Source organism: Pteropus medius, unplaced genomic scaffold, assembly GCF_902729225.1.
Source record: "Pteropus medius unplaced genomic scaffold, Ma_sr-lr_union100, whole genome shotgun sequence".
NCBI classification, from domain to species: domain Eukaryota; kingdom Metazoa; phylum Chordata; class Mammalia; order Chiroptera; family Pteropodidae; genus Pteropus; species Pteropus medius.
The window spans coordinates 30,945,691-30,972,124 of NW_024354875.1; the positions used below are offsets into that span (position 1 = coordinate 30,945,691).

General features: G+C 36.4%; 1 protein-coding gene across 1 annotated transcript in view; it reads left to right on the forward strand.

The window, feature by feature from the left end:
- The first annotated feature begins 13,704 nt into the window (after nt 1–13,704).
- Nucleotides 13,705–26,434, forward strand: part of MYO3B (myosin IIIB) — a 361,097-nt gene continuing 348,367 nt past the window's right edge. Inside the window, exons 1-2 of the mRNA XM_039855816.1 lie at nt 13,705–13,806; nt 16,552–16,652. Coding sequence (XP_039711750.1) covers nt 13,705–13,806; nt 16,552–16,652 — 203 coding nt within the window. The remainder of the gene's footprint in view (nt 13,807–16,551; nt 16,653–26,434) is intronic.

Below are 26,434 nucleotides of genomic sequence, written 5' to 3' on the forward strand. Positions count from 1 at the left end.
GGCAAGTAGCCAGGAATAGAATCCAAGTCTCCTGACTTTCAGCCCAATGTTCTCCTTCTGTCTCACAATGATTTTGACCTGGAAAAAGGTTCAGTGGACCCTTAATTCTGCACCATTTACAAAAGCACATTAGTTTCACTGGATCTACACCATAAATAATCCCCACCCTGGCATCTGGAATGGGAGCAGCAGACTTCACTATACTATCCTATACTATACTTCACTATAGGACTTTTAATGTACCACTGATTATATGTTCTCTTTCAGGTTATGCTAATACTGTAAAATGCACGAAGTATAGTCGTAGCTCTGGGCTCTAAGCATCTGGTCTCCTAACAGCATAGCAAATAATAGTAAACATGCTGTAAGTCTTAATGAGCTACTTGAATAAAATCATTTCTGTATAATCATGACACTATTATTAATAATATCAGTCATTATGGACAGGTCTCTGGGCCCCACTCTGGCCCAATTAAATAAGAACTGCAGAGGCTGAAATCAGGTCTTATGTTTTTAAAAGCTCCTGTGGTGATTCCAAGGCACAGTCAGGGTTGACAACCATTGGCTTGTCACTTTCTCCTTGAGAGGTGGTCTGGGCAGAATTTATAAAAGTTTTGAGCTATGGACAAAAATTAGAGTATAAAGAAAAGACATGACTTATTCTAAAAGAGTTACAAAATATATTTACTTTTTAATTGTTAAGGCTAAATGTTGTCTCAGGCTAAACTATTTTCTTCATCCCTTTTGAACAGGCAAGTTCCTTACTTGCTGGCTCAGATAGCCAGGTCAATAGTGTGTGTTTTCCAGGAACCACTACAGCTTCCTCCAAATGGCTTTGTTCTACAGATTTCCCCCACCAAAAACAGCCATCTCATTTATCTTTGAAAAGAGAATTTTACTTGCAATGGTAAAAAAAAAAAAAAAAAAAGTTCTTAAGGTTATTATCATCTCTAAGAGAATTTTTTCTAACAATTATAAAATAATTTTTAAAAATAAGAAAGAAGTGGGGAGATAGAAAAGGGCAAGGGGGATTAAATATATGGTGACAGGAGATTTGACTTTGGGTGGTGAACACAGTGCAATGTCCAGATGATGTGTTTTTGAATTGTACACTTGAAACTTATATAATTTTTATTAACCAATGTCACACCAATAAAATTTCAAAATCTATTAAAATTTTTTAAATTTAAAATTATGTTAAATTACAAAATACATAAAGCTTATAGAAAAGAGCATAAAATATAAATTATAAGTGAAAGGAGATCCCATGACCCATCGATTCTACTCCGTTAACAAGAGAATAGATAAGCTGTGATATATCTTATGAAAAGGAATACTACTCAGCAAAACAAACAAAAACAACAGAGAAAGAGCTGCTGATAAACGGTACAACCTGGATCAATATTTAAAAACAATACACTGATTGAAAGAAGCCCTAACACCAAAAAGTACATACTGTATGATTTTATTTATGTGAAATTTTGTGAAATTTATATGAAACTTGGCAACTGGCAAAATGAACCTGCGATAGAAGTTTGGCCAGTTATTACTTCTCAAGGGGGGTGAGAATTAAGTGGGAATGGGTACAAGGGAATTTCTGGGGCTATGGCAATGTTTTGTTTCTTGTTATGCACTTGACAAAATTAGACTGAATGGTACACGTAAGATCTGACCACTTTAACTAAATGATACTTCAACTAAAAAATAACATTAAAGAAGAAATTTTATAAAAATAGTATTACCTTGAGGGATCCTTAAGAGTAAGCTACAGAGTCTTACTCGTTTCTTATTCTCTATTTATTTTAATATCTGCAACAGAGTACAGATAAATGTTTGTCGAATAAAGAGTAATAATATCCCGTACTCATTCACATTCATCATCTTAGTTAATCCCTGTAGTAACCCGGTGAGTTTATAGATGAGGCCCAGAGAGGCAATGAGAACCACCTGAGGTCACATAGCAGGTGGTGGTATAAGCAGGATTTATACATGGGTCTCCGTCACAATCATCTAACTTTAAATTTAATGCTAAATCCATGAAATTCCAATTTATGACATTCAAATAATCATTGCATTTTTCCTGGTCAGTCTTGTTAATTGAACATGTATTATGCATACATAACTTCTAAATTTAAAAAAATTATGATAAAATTATTTAGAAACTTGGCATGATTTAATTGCCCTTTAATATAAATTCTACCACAATGTGGCATTCTCCATAGATTTCAAACAGGATTTGGGATAAGTATCTCCTGGCTATAGGTATCTTACATAAGAGGTAATTGAAAATCAGAGATAAAGGGAAATCTTTCCCTGTCTTTAGTCAGGTTGCCATTAAAGCTACTGAGTAGAGCAGACTTTCAGGTAGGCCCTGCTGATGTTTAACGGTGCTGGTTTATGAAGAAATCCCACTGTCCACTGTCAATCCTTAACTTTCTGGCCCAGAGAAATCCTCTCTCCACTGGATTTAATAGTAACTAACCTTATGGCAATGTAATAAAAATCAGCATGTGGTTGGCTTTGATGCTGTTGGCTCTTTAATGTGAAAGTAAGAGGAATCAATTCCTATTTATTCAACACCAGTTGTGGGCCAAGAGCCCAATGCTTTATGTTTGATTTCTCCTTTAATCCTTACATCAAAATGAAGTAGGTACTCTGGTCTCATTTTACAAGTGAAAAAACTGAGGCTCCAAAGGTTTGCATATACTGGCTAAGGTCATATAGCTGGTAAGTGGCCAAAGCCAGGATTCGAACACTGCTCTTCTTCACACTCAGAATATGTTCCATTTGCTACTTCTGTGCTGTCTCCAGGATTCTGCCTGATGCTAAATGCCAACCACAGTTTTAGAAGGGGTAGTAAACAGAATAATGCCTCCCTCCATCCCACAAAGACGTCCACATTCTAAGCTGCAGAACCTGTGAATAAGTTACCTTACATGGCAAAAGAGACTTTGAAGATTGAATAAATAAAGGATCTTGAGATAGGAAGATACCTTGGATTGTCCAATGTAATCACAAGTGTCCTTATAAGGAAAAGAGGGAGGCAGGACAGATTGGGGTCAGAGTTAGAAAGAGATGTGAAGATGCTGTGTGCTGGTTTTGAAGATGGAGAATGGGCCACAGCCAAGGGATGCAGGTGGCCTCTAGAAGCTGGAAAAAGCAAGAAAAAAGATTTTCCACTAGAGTCTCCAGAAAGAAAACAGCCCTGCCAACACTTTGAATTTGGCCCAGTAATACCTATTTCAGTCTTTTGATCTCCAGAACTATAAGGTAATAATATTGTGTTATTTTAAGCTACTAGGTTTGTGTTAATTTATAGCAGCAATAGGAAATTAGTACAGAAGGGCAAAGCAGTAAGGCAATACATAAATTATCTTCTTTTGACTCTTTAAAGGAACAAATTTAATCTTCTCTTTTAATAGCTTGTATCTTGATTAGAAATCCTTATGGCTAATACCAAGTTAAAATATGCTTGCATTGTAAGAGTCTTAGTGATGTAGAAGGAATCCAAAATTGTCAAGGCTTTTCTATGGAAATGACAATAACAAGGTAGGCGGCACTGAAATTCATAAGAGTAATGAAATAATTTGATAATTTATTACTTTATTATTGTGGACATTATCTGACTTCCCATCTTAACTCACAATATTATTAAATTTAGTCATCATGTATTTAACAATGCCTACTATGCAGCAATAATCATTCTCTGTATATCTGTAGGGACGTAGGTAAGTAGACAGATAAACCGACACATACGAATTCTGTAGTGCCTCAAATTCTGACAGGCAGATTTTCATTTTAAGTATTAGTTCACTTACCATCTTTGAATTAGGAGGATGTATAAATGTTTAAAAGTTTATCAGGTATCTGATTACAATAGAATATAAATAATTCAATATAGAAAATTACCCCTTTAGAGTTAATAGAAGTGGCAAGTAATATAAATTCGATATAATATAAATGAGTAACTTCAATTTTATACTAAGTGGCTTTGATGATTAATCTTTTTTTTTCAAAAAAAAAAAAAAGAACTAGAACTCCTGCCAGAGAAAGAACACTCTGACATCGATTAGATCTTATAAAAGTTTGATTCATTTTTTTTCTATTAGAGTTCATTTTGAAAGTTAGAAGAATATCTTGATGATAAGTGATGTGAAAAATCGTTCACACAGTATAACCATCCAGTTAGAATTCAAAGTCCCAATCAAATTGCAAGGCTGCTCATTTATCACTAGACCTGCATAACTGGGAACCCAAGGTTTGGTCCTGTTGGCTGTGAGGGGCTGCCTAGGGCCTCAATTATTGGAGAATTTAACTATATCTCACTTGGCCTAAGTGCGCTATTCCAGAAGTTCAGCAATCTAGATGACCTCTCTGAGCTTCTTTTTTGACTATTAAATGGAAGGAAATGTTTTCCAAAGTCTCTTCAATTGTTAAAATGATATTTGATTCCAATGAGTGAGCCATAGTTTTGCTGGGATTTTCTCCCCACTAAGAGTGGTTTTAATACAACTATTAATTAATTATCAATTAACACTGTATTGGCTCAATCTAGTTGATGTATACTGACAGAGCACCTGCCATATTTAAGAACTTTGCTACATGCAGTTGAAAAATAAGGATAAATATAAGACACAGAGGACCCATCCAGTGCTTTTGTATGAATTATGAAATGCTGAAGAACTGGGTGAGCGACTTTGCCTTTGTCGTCATTAGACAAAATTTTCCTTTTCTTTGGGTAGATGAAGCTCCACGCCAGTGCACATGTGTTGGTGAATGGAGCACGAGCTAGATTTTAGCTCCTGCTCTCTCCTTGACTGGATGACTTTGGACGGTATAAAACCTCCCCAATCACACTTAGCAACTGAGGAAAGAACAGTCCTCACTTTGTAATCTAGTTGGGGAAATAGCACATCTACTCTGCATCCAGTTCTTACAAGTTACTTCTAGTGGGTGCATTGCTGATTCAGTTCAGATTAAATCAGAACTATGGTAATTTCATTCTTAACAATTCTTGTGAGGAAAACACCATATGGCTGTTTGCAAACTGTTTTGTCAAGTTTGTTTTTAAATATTCAAAATGGTTATGAATTTCAAAAGTCTTGCAAAAAAAAAAAAAGAGGTTGCTAAATGTCATCTATCTATTTATCAAACATGTTTTGAAAACTATTGCCAGGCACTGGAGATCAGTAGTTGATGGTAAACAAGACAGCCACCATTCCTGCCTGCATGAAGAAATATTCTGGGGAAAAAAAGTAATAAAATAGAGACACTCTAGATCCTGAGAGAGAGTCTTGTTCTTTGCTAATATCAGGGACTTACTGAGCAGGAGGAGTTGGAGCAGTGATGTAGATGGTTGCCAAGGAAACCTTCCCTGGTCGGACAAATAATATGTGTGGGACTGTGGATGTGCAGATGTGCGTATCATCATACTTAGCCTTTGTACTCTGACTTTGAAAGGAAAGGAGTCTGAAGTCTTCACTTTGATAGGCAGTTAGAGAGTGCCAGAGGTACTTAGGAGAATTAAAAAGGCTAATTAATTGGTCTTCCTGAGAAGGAGTAAACAGATAGTTAAGACTTTAGAGGCCAAAGCATCTCTGAAGTCACAGTGGAAGCAAATGTGAGAGCTTTCCTTGGGAGCTGTGTGCGTGCATGAAACCTGGAGGGTTCTGACACCGAAGTAAAACAGAGAAATGTCTATACTTGTCTTTTACTTAGAAGAGCCAGTTATTGAAAACAACTCATTCAGCGTTGTTTCACCAACATATAATAATATTCTTAATATATTTAAATGTTTTTATTTTATCATTCTCTAGTCTATGCCATATCTTTCCACTCAAAGTTATGCATAAACCTTAAAAATACTCAAATCCTTTGATCTAACAAGTCTACACCCAGGACTTTAACCTAAGATCAACAGTAGGTATACAAGGATTCGTATAAGAATGTTAAGATGTTGATTGTAGTAGTTCTTAAACATGAGAAAACTGGAAACAACAAAATGTTCATGGGGTAGCCACATAATAAAAAGAGAAATGGTTAGTAACAACTACATTGTAGACTAATGGTTCTCACATGAGAGGCACATGATATTCTCACTCATCCAAGCAGCACTAATCTACCAGGAAGTTTTAATTTGAGGGTGGGATTCTGCTGAGATGTAGCTTGGGAAGGAAAGTGTAACTTGAAAAGGGTCTTTGCTGGTGATTCTGATACCCTGAGTGTGGGCATATCCCCTTTTAAGAATTTATTGTACTTAAATAATTGTATACCTACTACTGTAATACTTCTAAAAACTCAAAAAATCAAACAGTAGATGGTGAACTCTGGTAAAACATACACACATTTAAAAAAAATATCTTAAAGAAAGATACTAAAATATTGATGATAATTAGTTCTGGGGGCAAGATTATAGGTGATTTTATTTGCATGTGTGTCATTTTCTGTATTTTTCAACATTTTGTTTACAAATGTGTACTACTTAATGACCAGAGAAAAGGAAAACATTCTTGAATTTAAAAAGGATGCAAAAGTTAAAGTAGGAGTTGCTCTTTTCTAAAGATTTCTGAAGGGTATTGATTTGGACAGAAAATAAGCAATAAAAAAAATAAGTCCATGGATTGCTTATTATACTTGTTCAGTCTCTTAGTTATCCATAGCTTAGGAAACCCCAGCTTTTGTCTTACAGTAGAACTAAACTCAAACATTACAGCCCCTCCTAGCTGCTACCCAAATTTTATGACCAGTGACTAAGAAAGTAACCTCGAATGTGATGGCAAACACCTTAGTTCTCTTTCAAGTCAACTTTGAATCTGAGTGAATTTTTGGAGAGTCAAATGGAGAGTCCAAACATAGCCAGGGCCCTGTGGAACATCCTATGGTGACACATACACAATGCTATAGGCAGGTATATGTGTTACCATTGATGTGGAGAGCTGGTAACACATATACCTGCCTATAGCATTGTTTCACCAACACATAATAATATTCTTAATATATTTAAATGTTTTTATTTTGGTCATTCTCTAGTCTATGCCATATCTTTCCGCTACCTCTCTCTTTTTTCTCTCAGCACCTTGAGGATAATTTTCCCAGGGGATTGAACTTTTCCTTTTGGGGGTAGGGTTAAAGATTGGAGGGTAATGAGTTGTGGAAGATCACTGAACCAGGAGGTCAGATGCTTGGGTTCTAGACCTGGCTCCACTCTTTAATTTCTTTTTCTTTGTCAGCAAAATGAAGATAAGAGTGTCAGCCCTTTTTGCCTTCAAGAATTTCTCTAAGAATTGAATGAGATAACGTTTGCAAAAGTGTCATGAAAGCTATAAAATGTTAAACTTGAATAGGGTAGTATTACTTTTTGAAGGTAAGCAGCCTAGATTTTCTATAATCTGAGACTTAAGGGGCCTACTGATTGTAAAATTGCTGTGGCCAGTCCCTGTGAAGAGCAGCAGCCTCTTGCCTCATGGAGTCATTTCCTCCTCATTCAAAACCATGGATGGCAGGACCAGGGTTTGTGCCCACCTATCTCTCTCAGCTTCAACCTACACAATTCTCTTTCTGCTTCCTAAGTTCTGGCCGTACCACAAATCTTTCAGTTTCTAGAATATGTTTTTGCCCTAATGCTCTCTACTCTCTGGAGAAAAAAATGACACTGTGCTTCACTCAGCCAGGAGCACTCCCTTCCTCTTTCATCTCTTCTTCTCACCTCCTTGCATGACCCCTTAGTACAATGCTTCTCAAGGTGTGGTCCCCGGCCAGGAGCAGCCGCATCACCTGGAGACTTGTTATAAACGCACATTCTGGGGCTCTTCCCCACAACCTATGTCTGAATTTGGGGCTCAGAACTCTGTTTCATGAGCCCTCCAGGGAGTTCTTATGCACCCTGATGTTTGAGAACCACTGTACTGTAGCTATGATTCTCAAACTTCTCTGCACATTAGACTCATCTCGGAACCTTTTAAAATTGCTGGTACTCAGAGCCACACTCCAGAACAATTCAGAGTCTCAAGGGGGCGGGACCCAGGAATCAGTATTCATAAATCTCCTAGTTGATTCCAAAGTGCAACCAAGTTGGAGAACCACCTCGCGGCTACATTACCTCTGTCTGTCTCGGGCTCCCATGGTACCTTGTACTTCTCTTCTGTAACATTCATGAACAAGAGTCTGCTTTACATCACTAGGATCTGTTACACCATGACACCAGTCAATGGTGATAGAATGAATCCGACTGTGCTTTGATTAGAGGATATGTTAGAAGAATTAGTTAAAAAATACTAACACCAAAAAATTTCAACATGGTGTTATCTAAAATATGATTGGGACAAGATTATGGCAATATCATATAGTTCCACAGAATTTACGATGAAGGCAGATGGTTCTTTACGTAGAGAGAAGTATAAAAGTGTAGGAAAGACCTCCTTTCACCCCCCACGCACCTGGAACATGACCCATACCAAAAGCAGACAAAAAGCTCAGTCTTTGCCTTTTTCCCTTCAGGCATTCTTTCTCTCATGTCCTTTCAGACACGAGTGAGCTCTGTGTGTATCCAGTGTGTGTGTTTGTGTTCATGTGCCATAAAACAGATGAATTCTAGACCCCCAAGTTTTTAAAACTGCAAATTAAACACATTGCCTGTTTTTCAGTGGCTGCTCTGTTTAGGACAGACTTAATATCCAGAGATCCTATCTCCTTTTACCATTACGATCTGTTTTTTTAAAATACCAGCTGGTGACTTTGGTTCTCATTTAACTTAGAATGTCATTTGGAATTGAGGGATAAAATCCATGAAATGAAAATGTGGATATTAAAATAGAGCAGAAAATGGATTATTTGGTCCTGCTAAAAATGCATCTGTTTAGAGTAAAACTTAATAGGATGCTCTTTGGAAAAATTATTTAGGGGAAGAACCCAAAATTTAGCTCTTTTTCCCCTTCCTTTGTTCTTTAGCCACCAAGCATGGTGCCTGGTGTCCATAAATGGATGGAGGAGACTAAAAAGGTTAACCTGCAGTAATTCATTTTTGTATTTTATAAAATGCTTTGCTAGTTTTGAAATGTTTCTGCTGTATAAAGAGTTTAAAATTTAAAATCTTTATTTCTGATGTCCTTACTTTCTGAAGGTGTTTTTACTTGGGGTGTGTGTGAACTTGTGCATAGATGTGGGCATATATGCTTATGAATGAACATGATGAAGTTCTTATTATTTCTGGCTCTTTGGAAAAATAAATATTATATATAAATTTCTCAGTTATATTAATTGTCTTTGTTACATAAAGAAATTACTTTCAATCTTCATTCATTCATTTATCTATTCATCCATCCAGTGAATCCTTTCTTTCAACATTATATAGCCATGTACCAGGCCCTATGTTAGGCCTTGGGTATATAACCTGATAAGTACAACCTTTGTCCTTGTGTTGCTGATCATGTAGTGATATCAGCACCTGCAAAAGTCATCTATGACATTATTTTGCTTCTAGATTCTTGAGCCATTGCTCAATGTGTGTATTTCTCATTCTTGATACCATATTATTATTGATACCACTATTTTTATAATCATGGTATCATTATTATGTATTATGATTCTTGATGCCATAATTTTCCCTGCCATTCTTAGATGAACCTTTAAACAAGCTATCTTCCAACATTATCAGTATATCCCAGAACAATTGGACTCCCAGAATCAGTTGATGATTCTAAAGTAACACAAATTAAAGGTCCATTCAGCGAAAGATCTCCTTGGAGAGAACAAACAATACACTTCATAACTTGTGAATTAAAAATTTTCATGGTGCTTTAGTAGTTACCTCCATTAAAGATAGCAGCTCAAGCAAATTAAAAACAATTCTATCTCGTTTGCCTATTGTTATTTTTTAAGCCTGATATAGAAGAAAAATTATGCAAATGGATGTCAGGCTGTTGCTACTGCACTGACGGGGAATGTGTTATAACTCGTTTCTTAGATAGAAACACTTAATCAGAAGCATATCAGGCTATCAGCCATTTGCAGGAGCATGTCCCTTCTTTTAGATGGTGTATTGAGCAAATAAATATTGTCGGGATTGAGGTAGGGGATAGGGAGTTATTGAAGGAAGGCAGGATAAATTACTGGGATTCTATCATCTGGAAGGGCTTGGGGCAGATCCCTGGTAAATATGGTTTAGGCAGTCCTTTGCTGGGGCCTGAGCCGGCTGTCAATGACCTCCAAGACTATATCCCGCTAGCCTTCCTGTTCTGCTCGTTCTGTGAAAAACTGCCAGGACAATCTCTCTCAAAGAAAATTTCCAATTTCACTCCACTGTTTAAGAACTTGGTGTGGCTCCCTATTACCTCTGGGATCAGATTTTAACCCTCCAGTCTGCCTGAAACTGCTGTCATCCATTGACTCCTGTGAACTGATTCAATTTCATCTCTTTTTTCTTTATTAGTTTCAAGTATATAGTAGACAGTTATATAATTTATGAAATGATCCCCCTTATTACTCTATCGTCCTTCTGGCTCTACACATAGCCATTACATTACTACTGACTGCTTTCCCTATGCCATGCTTCCCATCTCCAGAACCCTCTATCAGTTACTAATTTGTACTTCTTTAAACCCTCACTGCTTTCTCCCAAGCCTCCCCACTTCCCTCTCCTCTGGCCATCATCCGATTGTCCTCTATTTGTGGGTCTTCAACTTCATCTCTTGATTATATTTATAGCCCTTCTATTTGAACCAGATGTTTTCATATCCTATTCATTCATTCATTCATTCATTCATTCAGCAAATAGATGGGATGATCGATAAGTTCAGTCCAACTATAAAATTCTATGATTCTACCAGCTCTAATGTGAGTATCTATTATGTGCAAATACTGTGAGGGATACAAGAACATAGAACACATCTTAAGATTCTATGGCAGGAAATGGAAACACAAAAGTGTTTTACTAGCAGAGGTAAAATCTTTCTTCTCTAAACCACACTCTTATATCTGCATCTTCTGAGCGTTCTTTCTTGGCTCCAGATTTCCCTCCTGCCTCATCTGCAATAATCCTTTTCACTTCTTCCTTCAAAACCATACCTAAATTTATCTGCTCCAAGAAGCATTCCTGCTGGAGTCTTGGTCTTGGGTTGAATAGACTCTTCTTCAGAATTTATGGATGCAGCTAATTTAATGTTATTTGGCTCTTGCTACCTGCTGCTTCGCAGTCTTCAGCTAATTTTACATGGAACTGCTCACTGCAGGCAAACGGGCCCTGCCTTCGTGTTCCTAGCTCTCCCTCTGTCTTCTTAGCCCAGTGCTCTACACACAGCCCAGGATATGCTGCTGAATGCCATTGAAAAGTCACTTTTCTTTCCTCAGGAATTTAGATCAGAAACTCATGGCATATCCCCTGGGTACATCTGCAGCTCAGAAACGTGAACCTGCCTATAGGCCTTGACCGAGCCCCTGACTCAGAAAAAGATGATTAGATTGATTGTGCAATGTCTAGAATGAAGGAGCAATGCAATCTAAAGTAGAGGAAATATAAAATATTACATGAGATGCATATGGGGCCTGGGAGAACAGTTTCGATTCTGCTGCTTGTGCTAGTAGGAGACACTAAATAGATCAGGTTCACTACCAATTACCGTCACGTTAATCTTGGCTAATAGTGAAGCAAAACCCCCAAGGATTTGGTAGATTTATCAACCCTTCCCCACAATAGCTATCTGAGGCTAACATCACTTGGAACGGGGGGCAGGAGAAAATCCTCTGGTGACAGTGTGTCATGTATTCTGGTGCATGCACTCCTCAAAGGCAATTTCTGGGCCTGAAATGTTCTGCTGTTTTTTGGAGGAATGAGAATCCAATCTCAGATGAGCCGGATTCAGGAAATAGGTCATCGATATGAGTGGCAGTTATTTTTCTCCCAGTTTTCTTCTGTGCTTGCTTTCGATTGCTTTTCTGCAAAAGACAGACACAGCTGCCGTGGCTGGTAGGCAGTCAAGGGGGTGACAGACACTCTAGCCTCAGGCCCTTGTTAGGCACCACTCAGATTCCTGTGTCCTCAGGACCAGCATCTGCCTTTTGCCTAGGCCGTTAAATTCCTATTAAAGGAGTGCAGAAATACCACTCCTTAAGCATTGCTTTTTACGCACGTGCGCACGCACACACATACACACACACACACACACACACACACACACACACCATAGTTCATAGCCACTTGATTTGCCACCTGCAGTTTGTAATAGAACAGACCTGTGGGATTATAAACCACTTTATTTCTGCACAGAATTTCTCAGCTTGAGGCCAAATTGAAGGGCATTAGTCATCAGTAATTTGCAGTTTTTAATGCATTTCACTCAGAGATTTAAGGCAACTAATGCTAAGATAAATTTCCCCATGCTTTAGTGAGGAAATAAAAAAAATCTGATCATTCAGTTAATCATTTGTCATAGCTGTGGTTATGTATTATTCCTCAGTGACTGTAACATCGTGATTGATTTGTGATCTGGTAACATGATAATCTGAATGATATTAGATCAATTAAATTGTGCCGCAATTCCTTCCTTCCCACGCCTGCACCATATTGGTATAGGTTTCAAATTCAAATTCATGGAATGCCAGAGAAGGGAACTTAGAGATAAACCTAGAGAAATCTTTAGAGTTGCCCAGGGAGCTCTGTCAAGAGATCATTAGAGTTGCACAGGGAGCCAGTTCTCAGTCTCTCACCTGGAGATTCACTGTCAGCTGCTCTGGGTTTGAACAAGAACAGTGAGTGGTGCTTGGAACAAACTTTGAGACATAGTGATTAGCTCAACCATCTCATTTTTCAGATGAGGAAAATGAAGTACAAAGTAGTGAAGAGATTTTAGAGATTTGCCAGAATTGCAGAAATATAAGCCTGATGCTCCAGACTAGGTCTTCTGGTTTCCAGTTCAGTGCATTTTCCACCCTCCCAGAGAGGGGTGTGTTTTTCCTGCTCTAGAATTAGCTTGGCACTACCCGCCCCTTCCGCAGCAGAAGCGGAAGAAAGAACTTCAGGTCAGAACTGTGGTCTCTTCCTAGTTTTCTTGCCTGCCTGTAGTGCCACTCCCTGTTTCCTCAACAAGGTGAACTGACCAAACGGAAGTCTAAGGTAAGACCCAACGGTTAAAAAGCAGCCCCCTCTTTTTACTTTCTTTTCTGCTGCTAAGAGATCCCTCACAAAGCATGATCTCCATCCTCAGGCAGCGATCTTCCTTCTCACATCTATTCTAATCCCATCCTTGGTACTTCCGATGGTGAATGTTCACCTGACCCTGCCCCACTCTGCAGGCTCCCTCTAACCCCTCGTTATCCACAATAAACAGGATGGTTCCAGAAGTGTCCTCTGAGGGCAAGATATGGGAGCAGAGCCCTGAATGCTAAGAGATTGCCGCAACGCTTGGGCTGGAATAGAGCAGAGGAATGTTTCTAGGCAAGGCAGCAACCAGTACTGGCCCTCGGGCTGGCGGGAATGGGCTCGGTGTGCTTCGGGATTGGGCTCGGCTCCCTCTGCTGAGGGAATGGGCTCCTTGTGCTGCGGGGATGCGTGGCGGCCACGGTGAGTGAAGAGTTGACAAGATCAGAGATGGAAAAAGCGGTCAGGTCGTGAAGGGCTTGTGGGCCGCGGTGGGAGAAAGGTGGATCCTGTTCCAAATGCAACGGCGTTTTGTATAACTAAAAACGTGTATACTGTTTGGGGCGGGGCCGAGAATGGAAGCGCAAGACAGGCAAGGAGGCTGTGGCGTGGTGGCAGACGTGGATGGTGTGGACACCTGGCCTGTGGTGCCCAGGTGGAAGTGCCTGGCTGAGGCAGTGAGGGGTCCTTTTCTAAACTGCCCCAAAAGCTCCTTGGGGCCTTGCAGTGGCCTTAGGGGTGGTGGTGACAAGTGTCTGGATTCAAGAATGTACTTTTATTATAAAAAAAGTTTTTAATTAAAGCATTCATTTTACTTCTTTATTTTAAAACAGATATTTTGAAACAGAATTTACATACCATACAATTTACATACCATACCCGTTTGAAGTGAATGACCTGATAGGTTTTAGTATATTAGATTATTAATTTTTTAAAATTATGGTAAAATACATATAACATAAAAGTTGCCATTTTAACCATTTAAAGTGTACGATTTGGTGACATTAATTACAATCACAGCGTTATGTAACCATCACCACTATCCATTTCCAAAACTTTTGTTTTTAATTGAGGTAGCATTGGTTAACAACATTATATAAGTTTCAGGTGTACATTACAATTCAATATCTGTATACACTATAGCATGTTCACCACCAAAAGTCTAGTTTCCATCTATCACTATATATTTGACCCCCTTTACCCATTTTCCCTCTCTCCATTCCCCTCTGATACCCCTTAATCTGTTTCTGTATCTATGAGGTTGTTTTTTTGTTCGTTTGTTTTCTTTGTTCATTTGTTCCTTTTTTGTTTTACATTCCACATATGAGTGAAGTCAAGTGGTTTTGTCCTTTCCTTCTGACTTATTTCACTTAGCATAATATCCTCAAGATCTATCCATGTTGTTGCAAATGGCAGTATTTCATCTTTTTATGGATAAATAGTATTCCACTGTGTGGGTGTGTGTGTGTGTATCACATCTTCTTTATCCATTCATCTGTCAATGGACACTTAGGTTGTTTCCATATTTTGGCTATTGTAAATAATGCTGCAATGAACATAGCAGTACATATATATCTTTTCAATAGTATTTTCATATTCTTCAGATAGGTACCCAGAAGAGGGATTGTTGAGTCATACGATAGTTTTATTCTTAATTTTTTGAAGAAACTCCATACTGTTTTCTATAGTGGCTGCACAAATTTACATTTTCCACCAATAATGCACAAGGGTTCCCTTTTCTCCACATCCTCTCCAACACTTGTTATTTCTTATTTTTTTGATAATAGCCATTCTGACAAGTGTAAGGTGATATCTCATTGTGGTTTTGATTTGCATTTCCCTGGTGATTAGTGATGTTGAACATCTTTTCATGTGCCTGTTGGTCATCTGTATGTCTTCCTTGGAAAAACATCTGTTCAGATCCTCTGTCCATTGTTTAATTAGGTTGCTTGTTTGTTTTTGTTGTTGTTATTGAGCTGTGTAAGTTCTCTATATATTTTGGATATTAACCCCTTATCGGTAATATCATTTGCACATATCTTCTTGCATTTGGTTGGTTGTGTTTTTGTTTTGTTCACAGTTTCCTTTACTGTGCAGAAGCTTTTTGATTTGATGTAGTCCCATTTGTTTATTTTTGTTTTTGTTTCCCTTGTCATGAGAGTCAAATCCACAAAAACATTACTAAGACCTATGTCCAGAAGCTTAGAACCTATGTTTTCATCTATATATGTTATGGTTTCATGTCTTACATACAAGGCTTTAATCCATTTTGAGTAATTTTGTGTATGGTGTCTGGTGTGAGATAGTGGTCCAGTAATGTTCTTCTGTATGTGGTTGTCCAGTTTTCCCAACACTATTTATTGAAGAGAATTTCTTTTCTTCATTTTATGTTTTTGGCTCCTTTGTCATAGATCAGTTGTCCACATATATGTGCAGGTTTATTTCCAGGCTTTCAATTCTGTTCCATTGGTCTGTGTGTCTGTTTTTCTGCCTGTTCCATACTGTTTTGATTACTATAGATTTGTAGTATAATTTAACAGGAATGTATTTTTAGAGTGGACCTGACAGGACTTATTTATTGTCCATAGGAGTGCAAACTAGTTATGTATTTGTGAAGTAATTTGGAACTTGTTAGAATAAGAAATCTTGTAAATTTGAAAGATTTCCTTCCCATCCACTTATAAACTTTAATGATTAAACCGTGTAGTTTTCTATTTTGATCTATGCTATAGCTTGGTGACTATCTTAGTCAGTTTGGGCTGCTACAGCAGAATACCATAGACTGGGTGGCTTAAACAACAGAAATTTATTTCTCACAGTTGCAGAGGCTGGCAAATCCAAGATCAAGTTACAGCATGGTTGGGTTCTGTTGAGAGCCCACTTCCTGATCTGTTGTGTCTTCATGTGGCAGGGAGAAAGCCATCATCTTTCTAGTGCCTCTTCTTATAAGAACACTAATCCCATCATGAAGGCTCCACAGTGAAATCCTAATCACCTCCCAAAGGGTCTACCTCTAAAACCATCACATTGGGGATTAGGGCTTCAATATATGAAATGAGAGAGTGCGGTGCACAATCATTCATTCCATTACAGTGACTTTTCACCTTAGAGCGTAAGATTTCATCACAGGAGAACAGAATTACTTTTCTAAATAAAAACAAGGATTTTACAGACTGTGTTCTATTTATTAGTGCTGTTTTAGTTACTTATGATTTTTGTAAAGTATGGTTACTTCCACAAATAAAATATATTTTTAGGCAGCTGAATGAGATTTTTTTTTCATCTACAGCAGCTATTTTGCAAAAGTTAGAAGCCAAAGTGACAAATGGCTTTATTACCACCCCATTAAAACTATGGCTTTTGTCTGATTTTTCTACAAGTCTTTAAAAAAATGACCTATACCCATTGTTTTTCCCTGTCAGCTCTGTGAGCACGGGCAGCTCAGAGTCGTTTTCCAGGCTGACCACGTGCTGGGCCCTGCAGCCCCCAAGTTCCTATGGACAGATCTGACCATGCCACCCAGGTATCTTTTAGGACCCTACCTTCTAGTTCACAGTTCAAATCCTGACCATTCTTGTCACACCCTCTCCTGGAGCCTCCTCACCTGGAGCTCCCTCCTAACAACACCTCTTTTGAAGACAAAATTCCAGACCTTTCCTTAACTCCCCTCCTTCTTACCTGTTCAGGAGCATTTAGCTCAGTATTCGCCTCCTTTTCTTGAAACTCTCTCTCCTCTTTCTGCTCTGTGTTCTCTCCCTACCTCCCTGTTGGCCCTTCTTCTGGCTCCCCTTCCACTCCCCACATCCCCGCTAAGTATACAGATAGTGTGAGAGTCTGTCCTTGTCTCTCTCCTCCACATCTGCCTCTGCCTGGGAACCCAACCAGGGTCATGGGCAGATGTGGCTTCTCTACAGATGATTCTCCAACCAGTCTTTCTAGCACAACCTCTCTCTTGAGCTTCAGTTCTTTCTTGTTACTTAACCTTCAAATCATCAGATCCCAGTTGGAACTTAGAGTCTCTCCCCACAACTCTGCCTCCTCCAGGGCTCTCAATTTCTATCAACAGTGTCTTAACCACCCACACTCAAGATTTTAGCTATTTTTGTATTCTGCTTTTTCTTTTCATTTCTACCGCTTATGTTTTGCTCCAGATCTGCTGATTCTACTACTATTAATCTTCTCCCAGATATCCCTGTCTTTCTTTCTGAGACTTCTGTGTTGTTAGTTCAAACTCTCATAACTCTAACCAAAATCCACAATAGCCTACTGGTTCATCTTCCTAGAGTTACCTTCTTCATCCATCCTTACATGCTCCTACCAGGTTAATTTTCCTGACCGACCATTAGGTTACTGTTGTGTTCAGAATTTTTATAGCTTCCCACTGAATAATTAATAATAATAATAATAATAATAATAATAATAATAATAATAATAATATTTGTTGAGTACTCACTATGGACCAGAAATAGATCTAAGAAGTTTACATATATTTACATGTTATCTCAATCAACCCATAAAACTAACCCCATGGAGAACATATTATTATCTATATTTTCTAGAGGAAGAAACTGAGGCACAGAGAGGTTAAGTGATTTGCCTCTACACTGAGGTTCAAACACTCAGCAGGGTATTCAAGACCTCCAAGATTCCGTTCCAGATGTACCTTTCAACATTCAGTCAATATTTACTGAGTATTTGCTATATGTCCTGGATTTAATGGAGCTTATATACTATGGCATGAAATAATAGTAAGTACAAGCAAGGTCTTCTGTGACTGAGATATTCAGAACATGGGCAAATGGTAGAAGGACAAAGTCCAAAGAGAGCTAGGCTTATCCTTAGCCAGAAATTCCAAAAAATACATATTGGGCACCTACTCTGAGCAAGTCATTAAAAGACTTTAAAATGAATCAGAGTTAGTCTTGACCTAAGTGGATATACAGATCAGTATGTGAAATGATACGACTTAATATGAGTTATTATACAAAAATAAGTATGGACTATAGACTATACACTATATACTATATTAACTTGTAGCTATACTGCAGAGTAGAGAGTGATAAATGTCCTATTAAGGGGGAGACAGGTTTTGAAATTCGGGCTACCAGGAAAATGGTGGACCCCTGATAGACATTAGGGAATTGAGTAGCGGCTTTGAAAGAGCAGAAGGTGGTCAGTTTCACTTTATACATGTCATATTTGAAGAGAGGAGGTACATATAAGTGAAGATGTGTGACTAGCAGTTAGTAATCCAGGGTTAGGGCTTGGAAGGGAAATAAGGCTGAAAAGAAGGTGCCACCTAGACATGACAGTTAAAGCCTTGGATATTGATGAGATATTTGGAAAAAAGGCGGAACTTTGGTTTGAATGTCTACAGTAATGGGAGAATGGAAGCTGGTCCAGGACGTGGAGAGGCAGAATAAGAACCATGAAAGTGAGATTGAAAAATAAAGGGAAGGAAGTGTTTAGGAAGTGTTAGGGCAGTGAGAAAATGGCTGATGCTTGGCGAGTGAGGATGAGGATTAAGTAAGTGCCTCGAATTTCATGACTGATAAAAATTTTTGAAATAGCAATTCAGTAGGGAGATTGGGCTAGAAACCAGACCCTCTGCCTTGTCAAACAAACAAACATAGCCATGCATCTTCATGTGTGCATATACAAGTGTGCGTGCATGTGTGTGCGTCTGCAATGATATTGAACAGTGGTTATGTTTGGGTGATGAGAATTTATAAGTGTTATAATATTTTGCTTCTTTTATTTTTCTTTATTTTCTTAGTGTTCTCAGTGTGAAAACACAACTTTTTAAAATTAAGAAAACTTCATTGGTGTTTAAAGTTCTGATTTTTAATCCTGTACTAAACATTTATTGAGCACTTATTATGCAATGGGTTTTTGCCAATGAGGCAGAAAGGGTTGCTGAGGCATGCCTTTGTTTTCTAGGAGCTCACTGATGGAAAAGACCAAGGTGTGAACCATAAATGTCAGACAATGTGATAAGCGCTAGAGAGGGGTACACAGTATAGTGGGACCATAAAGGAAAGGGCACCTATAATGGGAAGATTAGGAAAGACCTCCTAGAAGAGATCACGTTTGATCTGTACCTGAGTGGGTTCTTTTAGTTGTGAGCAGATAGGTTCTGTTTGTGAAGAAGCCAGTTTCTACAAATGAGCCTGGTCTCTCAGCAGCCTTTACCATTGCACTCTGCACTTGCTTGTATGTTAGTTTGGAATTACCCTCTAATTTGTACATGCTTATATGATATGTATTTTCTTACTTTGTGTCTCTGGGTGTTTATTATATTAATTATTTGTACAAATTTGAACGTTCACTGTTCTCTTTCTGATTTCTTTTTAAGACCTATTCTCTAGGGTTAAAAGCATTCTTCTATGATTTATGATCCATATAGAACATACTGTCACATTTAGACGAAATATTCTGAATAACGTACTCAGAAATGGAAATCATTGTGAATGTTCTCACAAATATAAAATGTTGCTGGACAAGTTTCTATTTAAATCATACTTGCTAGGCTTGACTGAATGCAGGAGTTTACAGGGTACGTGCTTCAGATTGCTCTATTTTCAGCAAGGTAAGTCTGCATTTCCACTATGGAATAACTCAGGGGACCCAACAAGGGTATGGGCTAGGCTCCTTTGGGGTTGTTAGGGGCTAACACCAGCCTGTGAAGGACTCAGATGAGCTCGTAAGAAGCAGGGGCTTCTTAGAAGAACACAGTAGGAAATTTCATGGATGTCCAAGGACAGACAGCAAAGTGAATAGGTCTCAGAGGGGCTGGAGGTAGAATTTGTAGTGAACCCATGTGCCAGTCCTCTTTCAAGCGTGGTCTTTTTAGTTTCTTCTCTGCTTTCTTCTTCTCAGGGTGGGCTTCTAATGCCACATAGATTCTGCTCTCTCATGACTTCAGTATGCCTCTGGGCCAGAAAAATCTCCTTTGTAGAGATATTTTATTTGTTTAAAAAAATTATCTTTTAAAAGAATATATGTATGAGCAAAAAAATGACTATTAGTATAGAAAGGTATAAGATTTTAAAGAATTATATTAATTTCTCCCTCTTCCAGCCTCTCTGACTCCTGGTACCTTTCCCTAAAGTTTAAGAGGCTTTTTTGTAGCCATTGGCAAATAGATATTAAAATACACACATATATAGAGAAAGACACACTCAGACATACACATGAAATAACTATAAATGCAAATATTCTTTTTAATTACACAAAAATATAATCTTTACACACTGTTCAATACTTTTTAAAAACTGTAATTGTGTATTTTGGCATTCTCCCCATATTAATTGACACCAAACTTACCTTCTATCTTTCAAATGGTTACATGTGGCTATATAGTGTTTCATTTTATGTAATTATTATGATTTATTAGATAATTTTTCTATAATAATGTACCTTTAGGTTGTTTGTGATTTTATATTAGAAACAATGCTATAATGAACATGCCTGTATATCTCTCTAGTAGAAGTTGGATAGTTTTAGCTCTTACATTTCTTGTATGATCAATTTCAAGTTAATTTTTGTATGTGGAATGAGGTAAGAGTAGAGATTCTTCTTTTTTCTTTCTGTATGTGGCTATATAATCATTTTAGCATTGTTTGTCAAGAAGTTTTCCTTTCTACTATATAGAAATTTGATTGATTTAAAAATATTGACCTTTTATCTTATAATTTTTATAAACTCACTAATTAGTTCTACTAGCTTTTTTGTAAATCCCATCAGATTTTTTATATAGATGACCATATTACCTTCAAATAAAGTTCATTTTATTTATTCCTCTCTAATCGGAATGCTTTCAAATTCTTTTTTTCCCTTATTACTCTGGCTCCACCACAATGTTGAATAGAAGTGGTGAGAGCAGGCATCCTTGACTTGCTTCTGTGTGATGTTAACTCCAGGTTTTTCCTAGATGCCTTTATCAGGCTGAAGAAGTAACCTTCTATTACTAGTTTGCTCAGTGTTTTTTATTTTTAAATTCCTGAATGGATGTTGAATCTTGTTAAGTGCTTCTTCTGCATCTATTTAGATGATCAAATGGTTTTTCCCTTTTCAGTTTGTTAATATAATGAATCTAAGTGTGGTTTTTTGATTACATACATGGGATAAATGCCTACCCGTAGAATTGTGGTATTTGAGAGATTGTGACTATTATCTTCAAAAATATTGTGCCAGTTTCCCTCTCATTCATATTGTCTCAAGTGCTTATTTCTCCAGATTCTTCTCCATACTGGGTATTATCAAACTTTAAAAAAATCTTGTCAGTCTGATGGGAGATAAATGGCATCTCAGTATTTTCATTTGCTCTTTATAATATAGAGGTTTAGCATCTTTCCTCTGTCTATTAGACATTTGAATTTATCTTCTATTAGGTTGTTCCTTTCTTATCCTATTATATATAGTCTTGATAAAATAAGAAAATTAGCTCTTGATGCAAATATTTTTTCCTAGTTCATTTTGGGAAAATATTAATACTTAAAAAATTTGGGGGGTGGTTCCATAGAGTGGTGGTTAGCACATCTGCTTTACACACAGAAGGTCCTGGATTCGAGCCCCAGCAGAGCCACGGCCCATACCCCAGGTGCGCCAGGTATTTTTGTTTACCTTTATATATTGTATCCTGTTCTGTATTCTACTCGTCTATTTATATCTAGTCCTATAACATAATGTTTTTATTAGTGGGACTATAGAATGTTTTAATTTCTGTTCACACTTTGTTTCCTCATTTTTCTTTTTAAAAATTTTCCTATTTTCATGTTTACTTTTCTAGGTGAACATTAAAGCCATTTTGGCAAATTCTTTACAAAATAAAAAACAAAAACATAATATTTATTTTTAACATAAAGTTTAGGAAGAATCAACATCTTCACAGTGAAATTTCCTATCCAAGTATAAGATATGTGTCTTTCCATTTATTTAAAAGTCCATTTTTATTTCCATGATTTTAAGATTTTACTTTATATACATTTTGCTGTACTCTTGTTGTTAATCTTTGCATAGTTTACTTTTTGATTCCTATTAAAATGGTATTTATTTTCTTATTTTTTATATTTAGAAAAACTTTTGATTTCTGTGTACTAATTTTATACTCAGCCACCTCACTGAATTAATTTTTAATTATTTTTTGCAATCTTCTTAGTATTTATTCCTATTCTTTCTTTTGTGTAATTGCAATGACTAACTTCTGAAACAATGCAAAATAATATAAAGACTGTGGGAGATACCTATTTTTTTCTCTGACTTTATTCATGATGGTTTTATTAACATACTGTCAAGCAAGATGTTGACTTTTGGCTCGAGATATATATTTTAATACAACTTAAATGCTATAACGGAATTAACTTATTTCAATTTTTCTAATGGTATAAAAATAGAAAGACATATTGAAATTAATCAAATTCACTCGGGGTATCAATTTGTTCATTTGGTTTTGTACTTTGATATACTAATGGGAAAAATCATGTTAAGATATTACCTAATGTTGAATTATCTTGGCTAAATTCTATTGGCTGATTTTTTTAAAATGTGGGTATTTGTTTTTTAAATTTTTCTAGTAACTCACTTGTAGTGTGTTTTACAAGAGTTTGGGTCTACAGGGAGTAGAAAATAAAAAAAATCTTGTTTTTTGCCATATGCGGTTTGAGAAACACTAGCGTATATTACTTCCCTTCATATTCCTTTGGCTGGAACTTAGTCCATGGTCAATTCTAAGTGTAGCGGAGGCTGGAAATGTGGCCTAGTTGTATGCACAGGGGAAATGGAGAACACGGATACTGGTGAGTATATTGAAGTCTCTGGTACACTTAGCTTGTACACCTAGAAACACAGCTGAAAGTTTGAAATGGAAGAGATTAAGTCCCCAGGGTGATGTTGAGCTATGGGGGATATATCCATCCTACTGTCATCCATATTGGTTGATTTTTAACTTAAAATTTCTACACAAATATTCTTAAGTGAGATTTATATTACTTTTATTTTTCCGTGCTACTTTTATCAGGTTTTAATAAGAGTGTTTTGCTATTTTTACTATAAGTGATTTGAAGTTTTTTTTTTTTCCATCTATATTCCGGAAAAGTGTAAATAGTATTAAAATTTTTTGTTCTTGGAAAGTCTGAAAAACCATCTGAGACTGGCTTTTGAGAAACCAGCTCTTTTTCAGTATTCGAATCTCTCCCATTGTTACATGTCTACTTAAGTTTTCTGTTTCTCTTAGGATCAATTTTTATTATTTATATACCTCTAAGAAAGTATATACTTTATAATTTGTTTATAATTACAACAAATAATATTTATAATTTACTTATTTAGAGATTTTCAAAGTAGTCTTCCCATTCTTGAATTTCTTATGTATGTGTTGCTTTACTTTTTTATTTCTAATTTTATTTATACTTTCTTTCTCTTTTTTTAACTAAACTGTTTTATTGTTATCTATCTTATATTTTTCTCCAAAGAACTACACCTTTAATTATGTACCCTATTATTTTTGTTTTATAATTGAATCAATTTCTGCTTTTATTTTTTTCTTATATTTTCCTAGGTTTATTTTGTGTATCTATCTCTATCTTCTTGAATAGAATGTTTTTGAAATTTATTCTTATTGTCATTTGCTTGGTAAAATATTTAACGCTATAAAGTTTACCTTGAGGCCAGCTTCCCAAGTTTTTTGCTATGTAATATTTTTAATATTGTCATAGTTTATATACTTTGTATTTTTAGTTTTAGCTTTTTCCTTTGCATTAAGATCTGAGAGATCTGAGAGAGTTTTAAATTTTTCATGTGTCTTTTTCTTTTTATATTAATATTTAGTTTTACTCTGCTGTGGTCAGAGACAATTGTTCTAATTCTACTTTCTGGATATATATTGAGCCTTTATGTTGTGGACTAATTTATTCTTTATTTTTAAAATTAAATATCCCATCAGAACTCGAAGTTTTGTTATGTATGTACTTTGGTATATAACTATATTGATTGTATGAGGCATATTTCTTATTATTTCATCTCCTTGTTCTGTCTTGACTGATAGGGTCTGTTACTATTACTGTGTTTTGTTGATGTCTTTTAGAGGTTTATATTTTTAAAAATTTGACACTTTGTTTTTGGTGCTGAAATATTTATAACATTTATAAGCTCATTATTGATTTAAACTTTGGTCATTCTAACAGTGTGTAGAACAGTACCTGGTGCATAGTAATTGTTCCATTACTATGCAATGTACAGATAGCCCTGTATGCTCTTTAAAAGTTTTGCCTTGAATTTATTCTTTGCTGATATTAATATTATGATTATTTTTCTTGTTGTTACCATTTGACTGGTTTATCTTTGATCTTTTTACTTTTAACCTTTTTCATAAAGAGACACTTGGAAAGTTCGTTTTAGATGTGGATCTATACAGATTTGGTTTGCTCTATATTTTGGCATCACTAAAGAATCCAGTATTCAATGGTATATTAAATATTTTCAGCCTTAATGTTTCTTAATTTACATTATATTTTCTATCTTTAATGCTCCCGCCCCATCTCTTACCCCATAGATCGTCCTTTCTTTATAGGGTGTACGTATGTGTCTATATGAGTAAGTGTACTTTAATTATGATAATGTCAAAGATTTATAGTCTAATTTTTGTTTTTCAGAGATTTCTTTTATAACTATATAGTAGTTTTAATCTCTATCAATTATCTATTGACTATTTACTGAGATGGGTGAGAAAATTAACATATATATTTTCTCCTTATTTTTGTTACAATTGTCATTTCACTTAGCTGACTTTATAATTTCAAATAGCACACTTAAATCTAATTTCTTGACTTATGATCTGCAGAAAATAAAGAAATGTGAGAAAGTGCTACTTTATTTTTCTTCTCTACCTCTTCCTAAATGTTAAATTTTGTTTATTATTTTTTATTGTTTAAACATATAACATTTCCCTTCTGTAAAAGTATTTCATATTGTTTAGCCTTCTCTCTAAATATGAATAGGTTCAGTTTTCCCTATCAGACTTTTTACTAGAACTCCACATTTACCTCTTGGTTTGCTGGATTTTGGACTCACGCCATTTTTTTCAGGTAGGGCTCATGCAGTCACTGAGCTCTTGCATATCTGCAAATGTATGTTGTCTTTATACTTGAACAACTACTTGGCTAAATATAAAAGTATTCTTCACACTTTTTTCTCCTTCGGAACTTTATACACATAGATTATATATTTTCTTGTGTTGAATATTGCATGTTGCTATGGAGAGAAGCCTGAGTATTTCATTTGCTTTTTATTTTGTTCTGGAATGTGTGGGGGGCGGAGGGGGAGGGGGTGCGTGCACGTGCACGTGTGTGTTTGATGTACCTGAAAATTTCTTTCTCTGCCTTGATATTCAGTAACTTTACCAGGAAATGTCTGTGTGAGGCCTATTCCTTTGCCCTCTGATATATGATATTGGGCATTCAAGGCAGTCATGGTTGATGGATACTGCCTGACTGTGCTGTTCTTTCTGAAATGTTGTTTTAAGTGTTGTGCTAGGGTCATTCCACCTGGCAGCAGCCATCTTTTTCTGCATATCTTTGGAAATGTAACTTGTTTTAGAATAGAGCCTAATTGTTTCTTCTACTTTTACTGATCCACAGAGCCTAGTGTTGAGTAGTGTATGCAACAGGTTCTAAATCAATTTTTATTGAATACGTAAGTAAATGAGCATGGACTCATTTCTCTGCTACTAATTCGCCCTCTCTGTCTATTTCTCTCTAAATAGGGAATGTTGCTGAGTTTTTTCAGAATTTTGTCCATTTACCACCACACTTCTGGGAGAAGAGAGAAAGCTGGGTTGAGAATGGCAGTAATTCCTGAGATCTTCCGTCTCTCACATGCCCTAAATGCTTTTCAAAGATTATGGTGTGAAGTTGTGGCCCTTCTTTTGTTTAATTGTTGCTAGTACGTTTTTGTTTGTTTTGTTTGCTGGATTTTAGTTTTGTGTTGTTAATATTGTTCATTCATTTAGTTTTAGGGAAAGTTGGTACCTGACTTTTCTCTTACTCCTTGCCCCAGAAGTCATAAAGGTTTTCTAAAAGAGTTTAGTACCTCAGAAGCAGAACTGAGTTTCTTATTTTTTTCTTATATATTTCTTGTAGAACTTAGTCTAGATCTTACATATAATTGGCATGGAGAAACTACTTACTAAATGAATAATTAATAAATTTTATGGTAATTTTGTCCAATCTATGCCTTATTGTTGAAACAAGGGGCGATACCTGGAAATCACCACATCTAGTTTTTGGTTCATCTCAAGAGGCGATGGGT